The 23,182-nt window shown below is 43.5% G+C and overlaps 5 protein-coding genes and 2 long non-coding RNA genes across 8 annotated transcripts; 2 read left to right on the top strand and 5 right to left on the bottom strand.

Moving 5' to 3' along the window:
* The first annotated feature begins 1,441 nt into the window (after window positions 1-1,441).
* LOC145707158 (uncharacterized) lies at window positions 1,442-6,150 on the top strand. The gene is made up of 7 exons (XM_081784648.1): window positions 1,442-1,539; window positions 2,073-2,143; window positions 2,663-2,776; window positions 3,410-3,560; window positions 3,604-3,674; window positions 5,448-5,502; window positions 5,900-6,150. The coding sequence occupies exons 2-7, from the start codon at window positions 2,099-2,101 to the stop codon at window positions 6,148-6,150; spliced, it is 687 nt and encodes a 228-aa protein (XP_081640774.1). The 5' UTR covers window positions 1,442-1,539; window positions 2,073-2,098.
* Window positions 6,151-8,806: 2,656 nt separating this feature from the next.
* LOC145709633 (uncharacterized) lies at window positions 8,807-21,910 on the top strand. The gene is made up of 6 exons (XM_081787318.1): window positions 8,807-9,335; window positions 9,999-10,204; window positions 20,146-21,158; window positions 21,203-21,298; window positions 21,351-21,430; window positions 21,480-21,910. Exons 2-5 carry the CDS (start codon window positions 10,016-10,018, stop codon window positions 21,400-21,402), a joined length of 1,350 nt encoding a protein of 449 aa, XP_081643444.1. The 5' UTR covers window positions 8,807-9,335; window positions 9,999-10,015; the 3' UTR covers window positions 21,403-21,430; window positions 21,480-21,910.
* On the bottom strand, window positions 11,288-12,121 carry LOC145706699 (uncharacterized). Its single transcript, XM_081784128.1, has 5 exons — window positions 12,116-12,121; window positions 11,834-11,977; window positions 11,712-11,782; window positions 11,620-11,668; window positions 11,288-11,423 (listed from the first exon to the last, which is right to left on the bottom strand). Exons 1-5 carry the CDS (start codon window positions 12,119-12,121, stop codon window positions 11,325-11,327), a joined length of 369 nt encoding a protein of 122 aa, XP_081640254.1. The 3' UTR covers window positions 11,288-11,324.
* LOC145709636 (uncharacterized) lies at window positions 12,376-13,059 on the bottom strand. The gene is made up of 3 exons (XR_014134917.1): window positions 12,957-13,059; window positions 12,844-12,911; window positions 12,376-12,737 (listed from the first exon to the last, which is right to left on the bottom strand). It is a non-coding gene; the product is annotated as an uncharacterized LOC145709636 (long non-coding RNA).
* Window positions 13,310-14,644, bottom strand: LOC145709637 (uncharacterized). Its single transcript, XR_014134918.1, has 4 exons — window positions 14,551-14,644; window positions 14,090-14,468; window positions 13,923-14,047; window positions 13,310-13,662 (listed from the first exon to the last, which is right to left on the bottom strand). It is a non-coding gene; the product is annotated as an uncharacterized LOC145709637 (long non-coding RNA).
* On the bottom strand, window positions 15,280-17,745 carry LOC145706682 (glutamate receptor ionotropic, kainate 2-like; the record flags this gene model as incomplete). Its single annotated transcript, XM_081784109.1, has 12 exons — window positions 15,280-15,504; window positions 15,769-15,896; window positions 15,942-16,033; window positions 16,093-16,152; window positions 16,200-16,370; window positions 16,424-16,563; window positions 16,636-16,692; window positions 16,738-16,904; window positions 16,976-17,098; window positions 17,164-17,197; window positions 17,244-17,341; window positions 17,625-17,745. Coding segments are annotated over 12 exons (1,329 nt in total), but the record flags the coding sequence as incomplete, so codon positions are not given.
* LOC145709635 (uncharacterized) lies at window positions 21,897-23,098 on the bottom strand. Of its 2 annotated transcripts, none has more exons than XM_081787320.1 (5): window positions 22,679-23,098; window positions 22,513-22,606; window positions 22,376-22,474; window positions 22,213-22,294; window positions 21,897-22,161 (listed from the first exon to the last, which is right to left on the bottom strand). In XM_081787320.1, coding segments are annotated over exons 1-5 (630 nt in total). In that variant the 5' UTR covers window positions 23,033-23,098; the 3' UTR covers window positions 21,897-22,160. The 2 variants fall into 2 exon arrangements, with proteins under 2 accessions (XP_081643446.1, XP_081643447.1); XM_081787321.1 differs by having other exon boundaries at window positions 21,899-22,161; window positions 22,376-22,471.
* Between the last annotated feature and the right edge of the window lie 84 nt (window positions 23,099-23,182).

Raw genomic sequence — 23,182 nt, 5'->3', positions numbered from 1 at the left:
GGACAAACGTGGTCCACGACACCGAGGATTTCGTCTACACAAATCAAATCATGTTACAGGAACGGTGCACGGCTACAGACGCGCGTTTACGTTTCCACGCTGTTTTTATCGATATCGCGGTCGGCCACGGGTTACTTTGAACGCTGGCCTGGAAAAATGCATTAGCAACAACTGGCAGTGCATTTCGCGCATTTCCGAAAATGTAATCTTTTGTTGAGCAACTATTTCTTTTTCTTTTTCCTTCCATAATTATTTGAATAATCGAGCGCTGGAAAAGTTACGCGAACCTGCTGACAAGGCTCTATTTGCGCCCATAATATATGTTTATTTTTACAAAAACTATAGTAGACGAATTGTTTCGTCTCACTCACGCAAAGGCCACACGTTTTCGTCATCTAGCAAATTGAAGGTTCAAAACTGTATAAATCAGTTAAGGGGTAGATATCAAGAATCGCCATTTTCCGTCAGGCTTTTCTCCCAAAGTTGAAATAGTGACACCCTTATTTTACTCTGGAAACAAAAACTTTAGACCTTTCTCTATTTCTTGTGGAAGCCGAAAATTTGAATTTCAAAAAATTTTAACAAAATTGTTCATCAAAGATCGCTAACTTTCCTAAAATGGTCATTTTGGCGACAATCGGACGTGTCAGATTTGCATTCTAGCACCTCGAAAGCTCGAGAAATCTTAATTTTTGGCTTCAATAGGAAATAGATAACTGCCTGAAATAAATTTTGAGCAGAAAAAATAAGGGGGTCACTATGTTAAAAATTTGAGAAAACATTGACAGCAAATCCAATTCTTGATATCTACCCCCTTAAACGTTTCTCTGCAACGTGGCCTCTAATTACCGTGATCTTCAGTGGAAGAAAGCCACAACTGGTCAAAAGTACTTGCATTTTGAATTGACTCTTTGAATCAAGTTGCGCGTTTTTCGTTCACATCCGTCAACCCTTTAAAGCTCGACAAAAACCGCGATCTGACGTTGCTCCACTTTCGCTGTGTCTACGAAGACAAATATATTGTGTCCTACAACGAAGGGATTACACCTGTCAAGAGGTACTTCGTGGCTCCATCCTCGAATAAATATTTAATTCGAGAAATTCAAAGGAACTTAAAACGATTCTTAAAAACATTCTTATAGAACCCTCCAATTCGACACGAAAATGGGCAAATTCGACGTCGATATGAAGCTGTACAAGGAAGCAGTTTACAGTTACTTCCCTCTTTAGTACCTGAGCTCGGCAACCTGAGTAGAAAGCCTGAGTCAGGGTTCTAAAAGAGTAAAATGAAAAGCCGCGTAGCGGCTTTTAAACGAAGCCGCGAAGCGGCTTCGCAAGTTAAAATAATTCATTGAGTTGGTTACTTGAGTTTGGTTACTACGCGGCTTTTCAATTTACTCTTTTAGAACCCTGACTCAGGCTTTTTACTCAGGTTGCCGAGCCCAGTTTAGTACAGTCGGGCAGCTGTTTAACTGAACTTGAAGACTCCTCAATTTCAAGAATCCGAGCGGCTGGAAAATCGCGCTGGCGTATTTTTAATTAGGGCTCGGAAAAAGGCTGCTTTTTGAAAGGAAAACAGTACTTGAAAAGTCAACTCCCAAACTTGAAGTTTGTCGAAAAACAACAATATTACGTTGGTCCTTGAGTGGGTACAGAGTGCTGACCTATTTTGCGAGTGAACTTCAATTTTGGGCAAAATGAGTTTGGAACGCGCGGAATCCGGTTCTTGAATGGAAGGCGTGCGTTTGCTGACCGCCGGATTTTTAAAATAGAAATTGCTCGTCACCGTGCAGAATAAAGTAAATCCGGCTGATAGCCAATCTTCCATTGCATTTCTAATCAAGCACAAAAACCTAATTACGAACTATGTCAACATTGTCGAACTTCCCTTAAATTAACAAATAATACGAGCTAAGTGATGCAACACGACTCTAATTAGAGTTTTTGGCATTCCCTTAGAAGCGCCTAAATGACCCCTCCACCGCCGGGTTTATTTCAAAAGTGCCAAGCGCCGAGATTATTAGTGAGCGCAGCTGTGTTTAAAAAATAACACGCAGGCCGAGCCCTTTTAGATGAAACAGTCTATGTGTCCACCGAAATGTACGATCCGCTGAGACGACCCGAAATTGTACTTTCCATTCAGGTACTTTCCAAACCAACGCGAAAAAGCAAACTAGGCCTTTTTACCTTCATTTTCGAGCAGAAAACTTTAAAGTAGTGATACCCTTATTCTATTTTTTATTCTTTTTACTTGTTTCGATGAAAATTTTTTTACAAAAAAATACGTCAAAATAGCCAATTTAGCCGAGTTTTCTGATACTTTATTTTTTAGAAACTAGAACTTTCAAATTGGTATATTTTTGTTTAAAATACTGAGGGTTTTAACGAGTAGTTCTTTTTTTTTTCATGGACACGTACGTGAACACGAGCTTCAGGATATTACAGATGGATGTTATCATCTTTGACGATGAGTCGTGTACCCTTAATTTGTTCCAATTATAAATTGGAATTGGCTCATTTCTTTAGAAAAAATAAGCTTGATAGAATTTTAGATTGTTACAAAAATGATAAAAAAGACATGGATTTTAAAACGCTTGCGACTAGTCCCGAGCGATTAAATATTTATCCTCTTTTTTGAAAAATTATGATTTCACTTTTGCAGACTTGTTTTGCGACGGACTCGCCGAACTTCTCCGACATGAACAGACTCCACAACTTGATCGCTTCGATGTGCACTCACCCGGACGACGAAACTGTTCAGGACTGGATTCCGCAAGTTTCGATTATATTATATAATAATATATATTATATTATATAATTATATGAGCAGTCGCTCAGCTCAGCTCAGCTCAGTGATTTTGGAAAATGATCTGATCTGCTCAGCTCAGCTCAGCTCAGACAATTTTCATTCAGTTCAGCTCAGCTCAATTATTTTCGAACATGATCTGTTCTGCTCAGCTCAGACAACTATCACTTAGCTCAGCTTAATGATTTGAATGCAATTTTACTACCAAAAAACAGTAAAAAACAGCTCAACTAAGCTCAATCAGCTCAGCTCAGCTCTAATTAGGGTCCGCTCAGCTCAGCTCAGCTCAATTCTCTTAAACAAAAGGTCTGCTCAGCTAAGCTCCGCTCAATGACCTCTGAAAAATGCCAGCTCAGCTCAGTAACCTCCGAAATAGGTCAGCTCAGCTCAGCTCAGAAAAATTAATCAAAATTTGCAACTTTGTATTATATTATATTATGGCTGCCTAGCTACGAGTTCGTACGCCAGAGTGACAGCTTTGGATGGCGCGATGGATGGTGGTGTTGAATTTAAGCAATCGACCCTTTCAAGCTCGTACATTTTCTATTCATCTGGGCGCGAACTCGTAGCGTCGTTCATGAAAAACGTGGAATTCGGACTTAGATTTTGGAAAACGGAGTTTCGGACCGCGCTCGCTTTTCCTTCAAAATGTTCCGTTTTACGGAGTCCTTCTCGTACATTTACTTGCACTGCGAAGTGAGGGTCTGCAACTCGACGGCCGAAACGTGTGTTGGGTCGCAGGGATTATGTAACGGTAGGCCACAAGTGGCTCTAATCGCGCCAACTTATTAATTCAGGCGGTCAATGGTCCAGAAGAAGAAGAGCCGCGGAAGTCGCCGAAGGACCTGCCGCGCCGGGCGAGACTCAGGTGATCATTCTTCTCTCTCGAGTTCCAAGTCTAGTCAGACTGAGCGCAAGTGTCTCGCTATTAAGCCGTTTAGTTATGTGGATCTGTAAATGAGCGTTACCTCGTTTTTGGTCACAGCTCATTTTTGCTTTTGAGAAAAGCTCAACTTCTGCGGCGTATTAAACTCAGACAGCTCTTTTGCCGAACTGACTGTTATGTAAAATTTCCGTTGAGAGGGGTTATCATTCGAGCCTATGATTTGAGCTATCCGATATCTCTAGAATCTAGGCTAGGGTTAGGGTCTGGGCTTGGCAACCTGTGTAGAAAACCTGAGTCAGGGTCTACAGATCTAAATTGAAAAGCCGCGGCTTTTTTTTATAAACGAAGCCGCAAAGCGGCTTCGCCAGAAATCAATTATTAATCGAGGTAGTTATATCTGCGAAGCCGCTTTGCGGCTTCGTCTATAAAAGCCGCTACGCGGTTTTTGATTTCAGTTCTTTCTGACCCTGACTCAGGTTATCTACACAGGTTGCCGAGCCCACGTTAGGGTTAGGGACAGGAAACTCTTAAGGGGGCCCTTAGTTTACCCTTGGGTGGGGTCCCGGGGGCGTAGCCCCCTTGGCTAGGTATAGGGGCAGCTCGAATGATAACCCCTACTACCAAAATTTCAATAGGTTTACTATCGATGAAAAACGGAATCGGAATTAATTCTGTTTCTTTCGAACATTTAATATTTCAGCCGCTACTTCACTAATTTGATAGGAAGAACTGCTGACAAAAAGGGGGACTGCTAATTTCGTTCTCTCGATTCTGTAATAATGCGCGCTCTGGAAGCCAGCTTGCCGTAATATTTGTCGTCACAGCAGCAATTGCTTGATATATGGCGAATTGGGATAATTAGACACAATTTGGCCCCTAGCTCTGAGCTCTGTGGAAAACGTGTTTCAGCCACGCTGGTTTCTAGAGCAAACACCAATCGTCAAATAGTATTATTATCACTGAAATCAAAGACTACCCATAAACGTAAGAATACGGTCTATCTGGGTCGCGCTCTTCTACCTCCTCGAGAAAGGGAAAGCGGAAATATGTCACGCATAAAAATGAAAAAGACAATTCTGCTGAATTTAGCGGCTTTTCTCTCCATAAAGAGCTCCATAAAGATACAAGGGTAATATTGTATTTTTCATTTATTCAATATATTTATTTCAGTGTTCGTTTCCCTCTGACAGAACTTGCATTATTAGGTGTAGATTCATTTTATAAAAGCATCAATTGTTCTTCCATAGGATAATACGGTCTCTGGAAGTAGTGGGAACTCGACTTCAAATTTGGCATACCTTTGATCAAAATGGTTAAAAAGTGTTATGTTTTCATTTGACAAAATTTATCCTTCTTTAAAATTCTGCCCCTTTTATCCCATTCAGTGGTCAAAAGAGGGCGCACTAGTAGAGGAATTCACCGCGGGAGATTCCCCAACCAGCTGGTCTTGGTTAAAAATATCTCCCAAAAATCTTTGGAAAGATATGATCTACTGTATTGATAAGCGAAGTTCCACATTTTCTCGATTTGAAAAAGAATAGTCTAAAAACCCATCGCTAGAAAGCTATTTTAGTATGCAAGAAGCGAGTGATTGATAAAAATCAATTATACTGATCAATTTTTGCTGTCAGTTAGCTTGTCATTCCGCTTGTTCCTGTGACAGTCATTTCCTCGGCGCTCTCGATGAGAGAAGAAGACTAGCGCGGATTTCTTGCTAATTTTGGACTCCGGCGGGCACTAATTCTTGTTTTCTAGCAATTCATATCCCGTGGACCTCTCATTGCTTATATGCAAGAGAACGCTGGCGAAGGCAGGGTTCAAGTAATTCGAAGCATTTTTTCGATAATAAAAATATTCGAACGATTTCGCGGCTGACTAGCGATTTCGCATCCACGATCGTCCACGAGCACACACTGCCGTACTAACCGCATTTGACTACCCTTGAGAAATTTTATTACAAAAAAGTCGCCCCAAAAGTTCCCAGAAAACGACTCTTCACGAGAACAAACGTATTTCTAGGACGAATTGATAAGTAGTAGTCTTAGGTGCCACGCTAGAATTTAGCGCTTAGCTGCGGGTTAGAAGTGAATCCGTTTTCCGGAACTGGCGGTTCTTCATTCTCCCCACAAAAGATTAACTCTGACTGTTAGAAAGAACACTCCCCTTCTTTTTCGTTTAGAGCGATAGTAGAAAAGAACCCTGAGCAGGCGATTATACAGTAACGTCGCTCTTCCTCGAAGAAGATGGAGTGAGCTACATTCTTGGCAATCCAAAGCTTTACATTTTCGGCACTGTGGCATCGGGAGTTATTTTCGGCGTCGTGGTTGGACTGACGATGATCATTTTCAAGGATCCGGTTGATAACGCTAGAAACGAAAAGACGGCGACACACGTTTTCGAAAGTAATCTCTACCTCTTGAAATTGCATTTGGCTACATGTAGATATACAGACCGATAGATTTACTGTATATCATATACAGCTAGCTTTAAGGGGGTAGATATCAAGAATCGGATTTCCTGTCAGTTTTTCTCTAATTTTTAACATAGTGACCCCCTTATTTTTTCTGCTCAAAATATATTTCAGGCAATTATCTATTTCCTTTGGAAGCCAAAAATTAAGATTTCTTGAGCTTTCGAGGTGCTACAATGCAAATCTGGCACCTCCGATTGTCGCCAAAATGACCATTTTAGGAAAGTTAGCGATCTTTGACGTGAAATTTTGTTAAAATTTGTTTCGAAATTCGAAATTTCGGCTTCTATAGGAAAAAGAGAAAGGTCTAAAGTTTTCGTTTCCAAGGAAAAATAAGGGTGTCACTATTTTAACTTAGGGAGAAAAGTTTGATAGAAAATGGAGGTTCTTGATATCTACCTCCTTAATAGCTTCTTTTGGTGAGCCACGTCTGCGGAGCTTTCGAGCAGCGCTAAGCAAAATAGGAATAAGCAAAATTACAAACTAAAACAAACAAGCGCTGGCTTTGAATATTCCACCAAAAAGGGGTCTCTCTACAACCGGTAACAAAGCATAAGAAGACAGCGAAGGTGCAACGCGAGGAGTTTAAAAATTTCGAGCAAATCCAAAGGACAGTTTCGCAAATAAAAAAATGAGCTTGTTCGGGCGAGACGCGTTTCGGGTTGAGCTAGGGACGACGTTTTCATTCGCCATGATGGGTGGCTTAGGCTCACTTGCGGGCGGCCGGATTCATTCCTGCTCGCCGAAATGCGTGGCGGCGAATCGCTACTGGCATTCTATCCTTTCATCAAATTCATTTCCAATTTGCCAATTGCCAAAAATTTCCGCCCAAAACGCGTAATTCAATTTTGTCGAAACTCGGCCAAAGCATTTCAAAGATTCTCGCTGGTTGCCGACCTGGCGGCGCTACCTTCGGCCGCTGGACGCTCAAGAGGCCTGATTTCCAGAAGACCTAGAAACTGGTGTTTTCTTAAGTTTTGTAAATAAATTCGTAACTTTTGCCTTTTTTAAATTCATTACAAGAGGCTGGGCTGGGTTGGTGCTTGAGCAAGTCTGTTAATTATCATCCACGTTTGGCCTCGGAAGGAGAGTAGTGATATCATCGGATTTAGCCTCTAGCACTTGAATGATCCCTTGGCATTCGTTAGAGACAGGTTCGATGCCCTTTAAAATGCTTATCAAGTCAATTAAAAAGCGAGTCGGACGAGGGGAGCGTCATTTTCTCGCATTCCAAATCTCGCAAATAACACTCGCCGCGCCGCTCTCAGCCCATTTCAGAAATTCCCAAAGTCAGACAAGTGTTCCAAAATTCACGAAAAATGCTGCTTTCGCTGAAGTGCAGTTTCGGTCTCACAACTTTCCGCAAAGCACGTATTTAGAACGTGTAATCAATGAGCGGACTGTTGTTGCACCAAACTCGGCATTTGTTTGTTTCTTGCTTTTGCCATGCAGATCCGTAATTGCTCAGAGCGGATAGAAGTAGTGGCGAAGTAGAGGCACGGGAGGAAGTGGCGGAAAAGCGCCGCTATCTGGAAGAGGTGTCAAACGCACCCCGCCTAAATTATCAAAGTTGTTACTTCCAACCTCTCGGATCTGACGCAAGCTGGGCGTTTTTCTTGAGACTCTTTCAGGGAAGTTACAGGAGCTCGTGCGAGTAAGACGCGGTCTCTCCCTATTTCTCTCGCTAGTTACTGTCATCTGAAAGATTTTTTGATAATAATTTTATCTAGTATCTACTGTATTCATTTTATTATCAACTAACGCTTTACTTCGGCGATATTGTATTAGCGAGTTTTGTCTTATTTTATCACTGGCCATCAGTTCCCAAGCGACCAATTCTACAGTCTGGCGCGGTGATTATGGTTTTTGAGAAATGAACAGAAAAAAATGAAGATAAAAGAAATTCAAAAATGAAGAGTGAAATGAAGAGTTTATTCTGACGCGAAGAGAAAAAAAAGTTTCTAAAAAAAGTTCTAGCGCTACTAATTCATGAAATGAAACGGCACTTGACTTGACAAGGTGGAATCAAGGAAGAGTGCGGAATTCACTTGAATAAACGACATTGGCGGCTTTGCGCAATAATCGAGTGAATATGAGTTGAGTATTTGAAATTGAGGTGGCCTTTGCGACCTTTGCTGGTTCAACCTCGTTTTCGCCGCGAGCCATTTGGAACGTACCATTGAAAAGCGACTACGATCGGCCGTCCGCGCCGCGCTACGAGTGCTGACTTTATAGATGGCGCTGGGTACCTTGGTGCTACTCCACAGCACCACCGCCTTCTGCATCGATCCACGCTCCCGCTCTAGCGCAAGGAGGAAGCTCCGCCGCAAAACCGTTTTGTAGATTCTTTTGTACTTTACGCCAAAACGCGAGAGACTTTTTGCTTCGCGCCCGGAAGATAACAATTTTCGGGAAACAGAGATTTTTGGTGAAACAACTGGAAAACGAATCGGAATAGAGAACCCTTTTGTATATTGCTGAAGAAAAAAACATAGAAGTTTGCTGCTTTTGGATTTTAAATATCCGAAGGAAAGGTTTTAGAGAAATTTAAAAAGAAGAAAAAATGTCACAAAAATTAAAAGAAATTATAAAAAAATAAAAGTTAGGGAAAAAAATTAAACAAGGAAAAAAAATTTAATCAAAAAAAAATTGAAAATAAAATTAAAAAAAAAAATTAAAACAAATTATTTAATTAAAATTTGCGCCATCTATTATAAATAACGAGCGAAAAATCCGGAACTTCTAAAAAATATTCGTCAAGAAATTTTTTCATAAATTCGGTTTGTCAGTGATTTTTCTGTGTTTTTACCAAAAGTACTCATAAAAAAGTAGCCCAGCGACGTTTTTGCAAATTGAAATTCAATTAACCTGTCGGATCAGAACATAATCTTGTCAATAATACTAATTTACTAAATGTCTGAAAAAGCCTATAGAAGTCAAAAAATTGAAGGTAATTTTTTCTTAGCAAAAAATTTCGCTAATTTTTTTCACTAGTATCGTCGATATTGCTGATCAAACGACTCATCTGTTCAACACTCAACTTTCTACTAACCATCTCCTTTTTTTATATTTTTATTACTAGCACTAGTTTTAACTTTAACTTTTCGAAAAGCCTAAAGGACTATTTGATTGGTTTTGGCTTTGAAACGATAGTTATTCGATAGTGAATCAAGGTAAGAGATCGACTTGTCCCCGTCTTAGTGCGAAGCCGGATGCGTCTCCGGTTCCGAGTTAGCAGCAAATCCTAAAGTGCGCTGTAACCTTTCGGTAGATGAGCGCTAAGCTCATCAGAGGCGGCGATCAGCGCTTTTTCGCTTTCTCCGAAGCGGTCGGAAGCTGAGGCAAGCACAGGAGTGAACCCTGCTGGCAGCGGAAGGACGGCAACGTTGCCATCCCCCATCCGATCGTTTTAACCCACAACAAAACTGAATAGACCTACGAGCACAAGTGCTCATCTCGTCTATTTTTCCTTAGTAACTACTAACCGGGGCGCCTTAATTATGGATAAACGCTAATTTTCATTTATAATTTATAATTAATATTTGATGAAATCCAATTAACAATACTATTTGCAAATACAAATAAGAAAAACTAGGTGCTAGGAAAGTTGCTAACCCGATAAGTAAATATTGCATCATTTCGAGACCGCCTGGTTTTCGTTTTTGGTAAATTTAGGAAAATTTTTTTAGCATGGCGAGTTAAGTTTATCGTGTGCCCCATCTTCAGTTTGGGTTTAGAATCGCTGCCCGCTCCTGGCGCTTCCTTATCTCAGGCAGCTAGTTCCTCTCACTGAGCTAATAATTTAGCCTTTTCTCTTTCTAAGCCTCTTCTTTCAGGTAAGACAGATCGAGAGATGGAAGATCATCGCCGATCAACCTCTCCCATTTCCGTCGACTTCGTGCAGAACGAGCAGCCGCTGCCATACGGCCATGCTCAGCACGACGACTTCGACGCCGACGATCTACACAAGCCCTGCGTAAGCACATGCTGCCTCTGCTGCAATCTCGGCCTGGGATCAATCCTCACCGGCGTTGGATTTGTGGTAAGTCTTAGGTGATAAAACAGCAAGTAGAAACAGCAAGTGTTGACAGGAATAATATTCGTAGGGGGCTTCTTTTCAACCGTGAGAACTCGACCTTCTTAGATTTTCTCGCAGACGAAGTTGACGATGTATTGAAGAATTTTTTTACTCTTATCGGTGTTTTCGCGCAAGAAATTCTGACATAATTACGAAAAAGGCGATAAGGCCGCTCCTGACGGCTCTCGTGGCAAAAGTCCGCGTTGTCGAAAGGAGATCTACGATGGATTGTCGAGTACCGCGGTACTATCATCTAAACAGCAGCGATATTAATCCATAATTTACTGTTTTGCAAGGTGAACGAAAGTAAAAAGAGCAACGCGCAATTTTCTAAATTCTTACGCGATCGCGGGCGCTGATCATTGGCTGACCCGGGCAGAAATTCTAAAGCCCATGTCAATGAACATGTCCGAGGGGATGAGTGAGCGACGCACACGTTTTGGCGACTCACCTTTGTTCCTGAGAGGCTTGGCCAGCTTAGATCGCGGCGCAGACGCATTTGCTTTGCTTCTCCGCGCATTACTGTAATTTGCGAAATTTATTGAATTCAATTCACGCCTATTTTTTAGGATTTTTTTAAAATAAAATTGGGTCTCTTCGTTGTTTTCCGCTTTTCCTAAGAGAAGTACAAAAAACAAGAATGGGCGTATTTTTCTCTCTAAGCGCATTATAACAATCAATGCGTAGAAAATTATAATTCGGTCTTTCTCTCTCTCTCTCTGCGTTGCTCTTTTTTTGAATTGGGCAGGCTCGCGTCAGATCCTGTTTTTTGCGCTTAGCTGATTTCATTATATTTTGCATGTGGCGTCAATTATATGTTCGGTGATGACAATTAACTCCCAGCATTATCGACCCGGGCGGTTTTACAGTAGCTAGTTCTCCCCCGGTTCCTTCTAAACTGGGCTAGATTTACTTAACGCTCCTTATCGGCAAGAGCCGGGCAGCTCTAAACGAGTTGGACTCTGTTTTCCCGTTCGAGGGTGTCCTCCGCAGATGAGCCCAGCCGAAGGAATCTTGGGCTCATCACTTGGAGTGTCAGGCTCTTTTTTCAAAGAAGCGTAATGAATTTCACGATTGTTTATTCTCATTTGCCAACAAACAACAACGCGGTCGCAGCTCCCAAAATCACGAAAACGACGAATAATGCGCGCTCCAGCATTGCCGCCGCCCAGTGCCATTCATTCTAAATAATTACATGAGCCTCAAGGAGCCTTTTCGCGTTAATTTTTTGTTAACGTTGGATTATGCCACTTCCGCAGAAAAAGCTGTCCCGCGCTCTTGTTTACACGAAATCGAGAAAACTTATATAAAGCTTAGAAAAGCGTGAATTTCGCGATCCGCCGTTCCGCCAAAAACAAACTAGAATTAGCAGTAGTTACCTTGAGGGTTTCCTCGCGCGCGAATCGCTCCACTCCACGGCTGATGTAACTGATGATTAGTTAGAACGGTGGTGGAGAGGAGTAACTCTAACCTTATGTGGTGGAGGACCTTCTTCCCCAAGCCGTTGGCGAACGTGTGCGTCTGCGAAAGCTCAAAGTAGGGCTAGAATTATGGTTAGCGAGGAGGAAGAGGAGGGTGTCATCTAGAAAGTGCCTGTGACGGGGAGCCCTCGGAATTGAGATCATTGTCGAGGAAGCACTCGTCGGGGAAGCCGCCCAGCTTTCGGAGCCATTTCGGCAGGCGGCCAAAGACGCGCACGCGCGTTTCCTGGCATCGCACAATAAACACTGAAAAAAGCTAATTAAAAATTGACAGCTATTTTTGCATCAACAGTTGCTTATTTTTAGCCGAGCGCGTAGACGCCACCAAATGCAATTTCGCAAAAGTTAATTGCGGCGGCGCTTTACGGAATATTCTGTCCGTATTCCAGATTACTAGCATTACTGTTGTGTTGGAATTTTTCGAACGTCACTTTTTCCGCAAGCCCTTGTGCACGTTATGGAGTCACAGGGGCTTGGAATGGATTCCGTGTTTGAGGTGCGCAGCTTATTAGAACTACGCCAGTTCAGGGGAGAATTTCATGTTTGGTCTTACACGTACCTGAACAGCATACCGACGTGGTAATTAGCACAGTCACACAGAGCAGAAAGACTCCTAAAAGTGAGGCATTGCTTTTCAGTGCGGATGGCGACTCAAAAATGCGGGAAAGTTCACAGACCCGGAATTTGAACAGTTGTTTTCTCGATTTTAGAGGATCCCCGAGTCCTCATTAGAGCTTAATTGATTTCCGAAGTTTGGGAGTTAAAGGGGGTCACGTGCCGCAGCGCTGTCATCTTAAGGCATTATGAAATCGGTGGCCGTCTTGAGGCATTGTTAATCAAGCGATCAGGCTGGATCCTTGAAGGCTTTTTGCATAATCTTGGTTTCTCGGGTGCATAATTCCAATTAAGCACTCAGTGCCAAAACTGCCGCTCCGGGTCCTATTCGTCGGCATAATTTCGAACATCAGCATTTGAAACAGCGTCAGGCTCACTAACAAGGTTATGCACAGGGTGACCTGAATGTTTTAGAAAGAAGCTGAACGTTAACTTAACAAAACACCAAAACAGAAAAACACCAATACCGTAAGCTCTATTTTCTAAACGCGTCAGGGACCTTCTTACCTTCTCGCTCGAGTCCACTGGGCAGCAGAAGGCGGCGATCGCGAGGAAAATTATTTGGAAGCAGGGAACTTAACGGCCCTGTGATTATGAGGAGCGAATTAGGCTTTACCAACCGATTACGTTTACCAAATAAAACGTTGGCTCTCGACGCAGGAGAAATCGAAATGTTATCACTGAATATTTCATCAGCGCCTGGCTTCGATACTTTTTCGCGGCTCACTAGGCTCTTTTCGCAGCTACCGATGATAGCAGCCCTTTGCCCGGGATTTCAAGCTGTTCGCCACAGATGGCGAACAAGTTATCCTGTCAGCCAATCACAAGACAGGATTCTCTTAGTGGCGGCGTAACCCCGGATTTGAGTCTGCTACTGGTATCATCGGTAGTTCGCTTCCTTCCGAGCCGGGCCTTGTAGAATCCCTCTAAAGACTTCTCGATGCGGGAGTCTATGAGCTTCCACTCGCCGGACTTGACGAACTGTTGCCGCATTATAATTTCACATAAAAGGGATTAGAATTATGCGCTGCTACGAGTAATTGGCATGGCTTAATCCTTCAATCACCTCCCTTAAGGTCTCATTATTTCCAGTCGGAAGTAGCAACTGCTCCTCCGCCGTAAAGCTCCACGAACCGAACTTAATTTGAGGACTGCGTTGAGCTTCGGCAAACAATCGGCGGCCGCTTAACTGGCCGTTTCTAGAGCCCCATTCCTTTAGCGTACAGTTCTGCGAATCGAAGGGGAAGAATTTCGTATCAATGCCGCATGAAGTCTGATAAAGCGCTGCAGGCTGCCATTCCACCGTTCCGTTATCGAATATGGTCACTAGAATTGAATTGCGTAAATTTCTTTGAGCGTAGATCCGTCTTGGGTTTCTGGGATCGAGCACGTTCGACACGGGCACTTCCCATTTCCACACGCGATTAGTTCTGCTACTGACCTTTACCGCTGTAATAATAACATGCTTGTAAGCCTTTTAGCTTACTTGCAATTGGGCGGCGGCGGGTTACGACAGACTTTCGCGTTCAAAATCAAAACGGCTCCGCAAAATATCAAAACGGCTCCACGGAGCAATTAGACCTCACCTTTGTAGTAGTGGCCCTGCTCCGTCGTTTTGAAATTGCCTGTCACGGAGTTATGCAAGACAATGTCGGGTTTCCATACTCGCGTGGAGTTGAGCTTGATCTTCGTCATGCCACCGAACTGCGCCCTGAGCAGTCATGAGCTACTCAAGCTCAGCTAGAATACTTACGGATCCCAGCGGAGCCTTGGATCGTACCAAGAAATCTTCAGTCTAGCTTTAGTGTGGAGAATTTCTTTGCGTTCCTCCAAATCGGCGATTTGAATCAAATAGAGTTGAAGCTTACTTTCGGGCTCTTTTTCGTCTTTTTTAGATAATAAACGTGTAGTTTATTCTGGCGACGAGCGGACATGGCGGACATTGGCACATGTCTGATGACATTTGGAAAGAGCGGTTGTCAGCCTCGCGCTTTATCTAACGTTCTGTGAGCCCGTTATCAAATTATTATCGGATTGGGACGCTTGGTGAGCGAGTTGATGGTCACGGGGCGCGAGCGGGTGTCGTAGTTACCAATAAGTCGCTGGAAGAGCTTTTCTTCGTCGCAGCGGGCCTTTTTTAAAATTTTAACCAAAAGATGAATCTTTTTGAGCTCTCCAAAGAGGATTATCTTGTAGAAAAATCCATAGACTTACGTTTTGAAAGAAAAGTAATCCGACGAGCAAACGCATAATAATATTAATATTCTGTGAAGTAAATTCGCTTCTTCTTCTTCTCTCAATATTTTTCCTGCGCGTAACGATTCGCCACGCATGAGTATGAGTCTCTATGTGAACATCGATTTTAAAATCAATCAACCCTTTTTTTTGCTCTTTGAAACAGAGGACGATTGAAAATTACTTTTGCACGCGTTCAAACGTGAGTCAATAATTCTGCAAAAACAGCGTCGAATTTCGCGAAAAAATGGATTTTGGAGAGAATTTCGATCTTCGAGTTCAACGAACTTATTGAATTATTCGTGACAAAAAAGGGGTTAAACCAATTTATGAAAGTGTTTTTATGGATCAGGGTTTTGATTGGCCGGTAGGCCAAATACAGCAATCTTATTGGTCATCCAAAAATGCACTTCCTTAAATTGGTTAAGTCCGAGAAAAGTGAGAATCTATGTTTTCTGCTTCCGATTTTCCAAGAAGGCGAAAGTGTGGCTACTTGGATGGCTTTGCTGTCTTAAACCGCACCAGCCGCATCAAAATTATAAACTTGTCGCAAAACAGATGTCGGTTAGTTTTGCCATTTTCGATCGGGATGGGAGGCTAAGTGACCAGAACACGTCCTAATCTGCGTCTCCGTCTAAGTATTTTGAAGGCGATAAAAGATCGATCATTTGAGTTTTGATTTATTGATTTTGAAAAGTGAGTAAAAATGTGCAAAGTGGGAGTACTTGCAACCAACGTCGTAAAATGCAGAAAAGGCCACTCAACACGTCGGGTACAGATGTAAGCGCCAGCGCTTTAGCAGTTTCGGCAAGACTCTGCTTGTAAACGGTTACTTTTGCGGACGTATTCACACAGCGCAACGAGCAACGCGGCGACGACGCCAATGCAGAGGATGATGTAGATGCCGCCGAAAGACTCCATGCCCAGCGAGCTCTTTAAAATACACGTGAGGCCTTTTTTTTGGAGCGCGGTTATTAAAATGAACGTGTCGTGATCTCTATTACGATCCGGGTGCGGTCACCAGCCGGCCTCGTCATTGCCATTGTGTCGGCTTCGGTTTGACCCTGCCTGACGCTAATGTGACAGCGCGGAAAAGGATCATTCGAGAGAGAGAAGGCGAGTTTCTATTCTCGAGCAATAATTCAATTGGAACCATATCAATTCCATCTGCATAATCGCGAAACGAGCGCTTCTTACCTTGTTTTCTTGCAAGACGGGGCACGGTTTTTGGTTGCCCTTCCACCACTTCTGCCGCAATTCTTCCATTATCCCGTTCTCGTGCATTTTGAGTATTTGCATCGAAAGTATCTGACGCCACTTCGACCCTTGGAACGTCGTCTTTCATTTATTTAAAGCGAATGAACGAATACCTTTTGGCGTGGCGATCCCGTAGCCCTTGGAGTCAAGGAGGCCCCCGACTTGTGTCAGGTTGCAGTTGAGGGTAGTCAAGTACTCGATGGAACTTGCGTCGGGGAGTTAAAATTGTATGGACACGGCACAATTGAGATTTTAACCACCCGCCTTGCTTCCATCAGAAACGCGTAATCGCCATCCAGAACCCGCTGAATGCCCGTCTCCTGGCTGAAAAGGGAGTTATTGAGCGCTGGTTGGTTAGAAGGAGCTCTTACTCTTTCACCAACACATCATTGTTGCTCGCCATATATTTCCACATTTGTTGATAAACATCGGGTTTCCCACTCACCTCTCCAGAGCTAAAATGTTTAGACTTGGGAAACCCTTTTGGATAAAGAGGAATTTTCGAGTTTCTGAAAAATGACGACGTTGAGCCATCGTCTTCCCTGGTGCTGATCAAGTTGCTCCTTTGAGAAGTCAAGTAGCGCGATCTAAGCACCTTCCCATAGTTCCATAGGCAATGGCGCTCTGCTGAGCCAAGTCTTGGGCCCCTTTAATAGGTACGTCCATTCGCTTGACGGTTAAGAAGGCCGCCAAATTCGCCGTGTAGAACATGCCAAAGACTAGCGTGAAAAACCACTAGATTGCGTGTGAGTCGTTGATCATTGACAGACGCTTTTCTGCTGTTTAGAAATCAAACTAGCTCCTTACCCAGATAGCCGTAATCGTCCGCGAAGCTGGTGTTGTAAACGTAATGTCGGGCCCTTGCTAAAGAAAAAGGTCGATGATTAGCACACGTTCTTTTTTTCTTGCCTGCAAAAGAGCGCCTATCGTAAACCAAACCGAATCACAACATCCAAGTTTGGCCTCGTCAGCCGCAGTTTTCGTCACGACAAAAACTGCCACGGTGACGAGGAAAAGCGCGACTAGAATGGAAATCCAGACGGAGGAGGAGAGAGGCGCCAGAAAAGAGAAGGGCCCTGGAAATTGAGTAAAAAGGGATTGGCATTCTTTTGATTTTGAGTTGAGTAACTTTATTGGTGCACCTGACCTGGATCCGAGGGCTTAGCCGTTTTGTATAGAATCGAAACGCCCGTGTTCATGAAGGGAGTGGTGAATGAGACGCGCTGCTCCCGCTCATAGCTGATCGTCAGTGATCCAATCGCCAAATCGGCTTGGCCTGTTTGGGCTCAACTCTGCAATCGTACAAACGAAATAAGCTGCCGTTGTGGTAAAAGCCCTTTACTAGAATCACTTCGCCGATCATCCCGTTCTAAAAAGTCTGAGCAACCATTCATTCAAAAGCTTTTTTTGTTTACCCAAGTGCCATCGGCCTGCTCGTTGCCGTACTCATTATCAGAACATAGCCGAATGCGATACTTGAAGTTGAGCTGCCGGGCCATTACGTCGAGGATATCTAGACAAAAGATCTTGCCGCAGACGTAACTGTAAACGTAAAAGTACTATCGAGCTTTGCGCATTGCATTTAGAACGTTTTAAAGCGGGGAAAGGCGATTTCCGCCGCGGAGATTTGTCCGCCGCGCTCTAAAATATTCAAATTCGAATATGGAATTCGTCAGATTTGACCATTCCTAGCTTCAATTCAATTCAGTTCATTTAATCTGCGCCCGGGAAAAGAGGCGAAATTCGATTTCAAAAGGGCGCATTAAACTAGAATCGCGGGCTTGTTTCTTTCTTACCTTTGCAAAAGCCTTCGAAGTATTCCGAAGGAAATGACCGTTCGCGTGAGAAGTTGCCATGTCCCACTTGCCAGAGCAGAGCGAGGGGAAATTTGTCCGAGAAGGCTAAATTAAGGCCCAGTTAGACATCCTTAATAGCCCCTTTTTGCGTCGAGTTGGAGAGCGACGAACTGATACTTACTCATGTAAGGCTCAGTGCGACTTGAAATTTCTGTCCCGGATGAGATATTCCGAGGATGTCCTTTTCGATAACCATCGCAGCTACTGGGCCTAATTACTCGCCCCCTTAACGATAAACAAAGTCCTTTATCAACACGAACTTTATTTATTTCGCCAGTTTCAGTAAAGTACGGTATTTATCCCGGCTAATAATAATGACTGTGGTTAGTGAAATGAAATAGCTTAGAAGTCGCATTCCTGAGAGATTAGCGTTGTGACCAGTATGTACTCGGGCTGCTCTTTGCTATTGGTTAGAAACATGTTCTATTAATTATAGATCGATTTGTTTCTAACATAACTGAGGCCGGAAGGAGCTGGGAGTACGTCATCCCATCGCGCTTGTTCCACTGCGCCGTAAAGTGGTTGTAGCCAACGTGCTGCTCGTACAGATAAAATCGCGGCTAGCAGGGCAGTTACACAAGAGAGTATCAAAATTACTGGAGCACGGTTTTTGAGCGCCACGTAGGCTCCCTTCAAATGTGACAGATTTGAAGCTAACCTGGAGGACTTCACCATCCCACGACATATTGAGTCCGGTAATGAGCTCGGACGTGTAATTTGGGCTGTTCTTGATCATCAGCGTGCCTGAACGGAGGTGTCCTTATCCGCCCCGTAACGTAAAAAACGGCCGAGACAGAGTGTGTTTGGCTAGGTTTTATTGGAGATATCCGCATGGGATCTAACCTTGCGTCCATTTGCGTTTCCTCCGGCAGGAGGCTGCCAGCGGCGCCAACGCGTCCGGTTCTGTGGAAGGTATCGACTTTACACGGGTTGCGGAAGAGGCGAGCGCGGCTTAGCGCTTCTAGAGCCAGCTTCTTACCGGAACCTTGATCAGCAGCGAGCCGAACATTCGCAAGGATTCGCTTGTCAAAATCATCCCAGTTGTCACATTTTCCATCTCAAGAAGCTCCGCCCTCGCATTGAATCCGCTCGAGTTCTTGTCATAAGGGAGCCATGTTGTCTTCACGGGTTAAAAATTTTGGACTATTTATTTTTCAAATCAATCATTGATTTTTGACCCTTCGCAAATTAGCATCCGTCGCTTCTACATTCGCGAGAGTCTTGAGGATTGGATATAAAAGGAGTTACGCAACAAGAACCGTGCACTCTTGAATTCGTATTATTTTTGCTTCGGTAATCAAAATGTCACTGAATGGGCGGCTTTATATCCCGAAGCCTGATCACTCGTCGGATCCAGGAATAGAATATTAATGTTGCGCTTGAAGAGCCCAGTCACTTGCGCAACTAGAATCATTTCGTTAATGATGGGCCCGCCGCAGATGCATATTATCCGTCGAGAGCCGCGATCGTACAGGGCCAATGTTCTCGCAATCTCATCAGCGATGCTTTTCTTGTCGAAATACATCACAATCGGTTGAACAGTCTTGTCCTTGTTCAGTTGGAAAACTCGCGCAACTGGCACCACATTCGCCTTCTCACAGGCCCAGATGATCGTTTCCCGAAGATCTGTGATTTGGCTTTTTAAAAATGCAAAGATCTGTTCTTCTCCTTTTTCCGATTTCACTAAGCCGTGTAATTTTTCGAGTGAATGAATGAAATCCGGCCTGGGAGAAACGACACCGTGGTTGTGGAGTCCTTAATTCGCCCCGCGAAAGGTGTAATCAGCGGCAATCCCATAGTCTCTGCAAAATCGGCCACTTTCGGCAACGCGGGCGATCCTAGCTTCACATCACTGGAGTTTGTAATTCTCAAAGTACCTGCTCGTGAAATGAACAGAATCCCGTGCAGCGGCTTTTCCAGCAATTTGCACAGCGCCGTAAAATCGCGAAAGGGATTCTTCCCGTCGTTCAGCTGCTCCGGCTCGTACAAGTAAAAGCTGACATTCTCGTTGGACATTTTCGCTGCCACTTTGAACACTTGATCACGTGTTAAATCATGCCCAGGCTCACTCAATACGGCTAAATGTCATGTTAGATGTCTAATGTTCAGAACATCGTGAATAAATACCTAGCCTAGCGGATAGTGAAGACCACACTACAGTCAGCAGAAATACAAGCACAGTTATCATTATTTTTCTTTTAAAAATTAATGACTCTTCTTTTCTTCGATTTTCTCGCTTTTCTCTTTTCGCGGCCAGCTTTACTGTATTGACGGGAGTCTGCAAGGACGTAAAGTCATAAGTCGATTCCAAAAGACACGGTATCAAACGCTTTGTAATCCCCCAATCTGTCGAAATTGCTCTTCGGGTTTTATATATACGCTTACAAAGCAAGACACCTGTCACACTTGCTGTCAATAGTTGGAATAATTAACAAAGTACGTGTCCCAATTTGCCATTTAGATACTCAACGTGATCTACATCTTCCGCCAGATGTCGTCTCTTCAAGCTGCTCTGCTGGACTCGTCGCTGCCTGAGATCTCTTTCAATGATGGAAACCTTGACGCGATCTTTGCTGTTGTCGGAATCGCACTCGCCGGCGTTGCTGCCCTTGCCGCATTCGTGTTGATGATGTTCTCTTGCTGCTGCGGCGTCGCCGAAGAAGTTTCAAAAGTGAAAATCGGCGCCTTCAGCTGGACGGTTGCCACCGGACTCTGCTCAATTTGGGTGCTCGGCGAGGCAATTTACCGCACTGTTCCAAAAGAAGAAGAGCAGTCCAGCCGTGGCTACATCATCGTCACCAACATCAACAACGTCGACGATCCAAACACGATGGACGTGCAAGAGCTCGTCGTCACCTGGCTCATCGCTGGTTTCTACCTTCTCTTTTACGGCTACTTGAGCATCGTCACCATGAGTTTCGTGGCTCTTCTTTCGCGAAACCGACAAATGTCTCAGAAAGAACACCTCGCCGCCAAGCAAGGCATTCCCCCGCACAAGTCCGACTCGCCAATGACCGAGAACGACTTCCTCCAGCGAAACATCTCCAACATGGGCCTCCTTCGCTCGCCTTCTGGCTTCAGCTCGCACATGCAGTATCCACCCATGTACGGAATGTCGAACCCCAGCTACTCCCCCGAACCAGCCACTTTGGACAACCAAGCATTTATGCCGCCGATGTTGCCGCCAATGTTCCGCGAGCAGATCATCTCCGGCCCACAGGGACAGCCCATCTCCGTCGTCATCGATCCAAACGGACAAATCGTGCCGCCAGAAATCGTCAACCAGTTCGTTCAACAACAAATGGCCTATCAGAACCAGCTCATGTCTGAGAGCCAGAGCGTGGTTACAGACATGACTTACAGATCGGGCGCCGCGTTGATCCAGTCTGAAGTTATGGAGGCGCCAGTTGAGCGAACGCGCTCAGTCAGATTCAACGACATCCATCAGACCCGATACATCCGAGATACAGACAGGTAAATTAATATTTCGTCATTCGGAGACCTTATCAAATCCTTAGCCCGAACAGACACGAGCCCAGCTCCTCGAGTTGCGACGATTTGAGCTCGACCTCAGTAGAGAGCAAGAAGAAAACAGAAAACAAAGTTCTTTTTACGTAAGTCAAAAATCGGAAAAGCTGAACCTTTTTCAACCTTTTTTTCGTTCAGTGAACAAGCGACAGATTCCAGCGAGCCGCCAAGCAGTAATGACTCAGCATAAAAGATAGATTCGACTTCTTTTTCAGCAAGTACGCAATTTAAAAAAGAAAGAAAGAAATTGATTGTTTTCTTTTTTAGTGTATATATTTCAAATTTGTATAAAGTTGCCGCGAAAATGAGAAATACAAATTCCGCGATGCAGTAAAATACTTTTTATATTCTCTATCCATCCATTCGGAGCATGTGAATTCCAGTGATTCGGAGCTACAGTGAAACAAACCACGAAAAACGGAACAAACAGAAAACGAAAAAAAACGCGTCAAAAACCGGTCAACCGGACTTTGGACATTGCAAAATGTAAACCGCTACAATGACGATTACTTAAACTGTACATTTTTAATTTCAAGCGTTGCGAATTGCTTGCAGCTCATGCGAGTAATTCAAACAAAAAGCGTATTGGCGCGTAGTAATGAAGATACTGCGCGGCAGCTTACTGTACGTACTGAACTAAGCACGAGTTTAACGACCCTACCTTTCTGTACAATTTTATTTAAAACACGTACTCAATATCAAATTTGAAATTGTCGTTTTATTGTTCAGTTGAAAAGCGAAGGTTAACTAGTTTTTTGAGGACATTCTTCTAACCCGCGAGTTATGCCCGTTGCAATTAATTCTTTTGAATAGAACTTATTAAATGCAGAATATTTCAAAGAAAGAAACCGCAGCTAAAAGTGGGTGAACAAGAGTGGAATTTATGTTGTAAATGCTTCTAAGTGCAGAGCCAAAGAGTGGAGTCGTAGATCGTTTTTTGAGCAAAAGTCTTGAAGGAAAGTTTAAATAAGAATGCTAACGATATGCTTTCAAAACTCACCAATTGTAAAAGGTGTATCCTTTGTAAGTGTATCCACCAGGGAATGCTTGGTAGATCGAATCCCAATCATCGGATGATTCATCTTAGAAGTTGTTATAAATATGCATGAAAATAGAAAAAAAGGTTGAACAAAACATATCATAATTATCCTTTAATAATTTACCTGAATCAATGCCAAGCGCATTCATCATGTAATGAAGCGGGTCGAAATACCCGTACATGTCATCGTCATCATCATCGTCATCGGAGTAAGGATCGTCTTCTAGGTAGTTATTATCGAAAAAATTGCTATGATATCACCTGAGTCAATTCCAAGGGACTCGTACATCTCCCTTCGTTGCTTGGCGAAGGTTTTCTCAAATTTGGCCAAGGTCTTTTTAGCCAGAGGATGACTGAAGTCAGATCATTTTTCAGCTCCTTTATAGATCGAAAAAATGTTTTTTTCAAAAAAGTATGACCGTTTCCTTTCATCATTGTCTTTGATCTCAACTGATCGTCCTTGACTCTCCAGAAACTCTACCGCTTCATTCCGGGAAAAGAACTTTTTCATCAAAGAGTGAGGATATCGATGAATTTGTGCTTGCGCTACGGCGCTATTCTGAAATAAGCCCGTTTTTCGTCCATTAGCGACAGCATAAAAACGTTCTTTCGGTGGCAAAACGCCAGCCTTTTCCAGGAATTGCTCGGCCGAGTCCTTGCTTTTGAACTTTTTGTAGCGCCCGTTTCGAATCCCTCGAGTTTGAGTCTTTGCCTCGTTGAAATCCGTATAGATTCCAGGCTGTTGACCAACAGATACTGCGTAAAAAGTCTCTTTTGGCATTATTTATTAATTTCCAATTTCCGCGAAAACGGCCTCTCTTGGCAATAATTTTTAGCGACTGGCGAATTTTGCTCCTGCAGTTGAGATTTTAAATCTGATTCGCGCCGAAACGGTTGGTTTGAACTTTCGCTGCTCTAACTGCAAATAAAC

Source organism: Oikopleura dioica, chromosome XSR (assembly GCF_907165135.1).
Source record: "Oikopleura dioica chromosome XSR, OKI2018_I68_1.0, whole genome shotgun sequence".
Taxonomy (NCBI): domain Eukaryota; kingdom Metazoa; phylum Chordata; class Appendicularia; order Copelata; family Oikopleuridae; genus Oikopleura; species Oikopleura dioica.
This window is presented reverse-complemented; position numbering and strand designations above follow the sequence as displayed.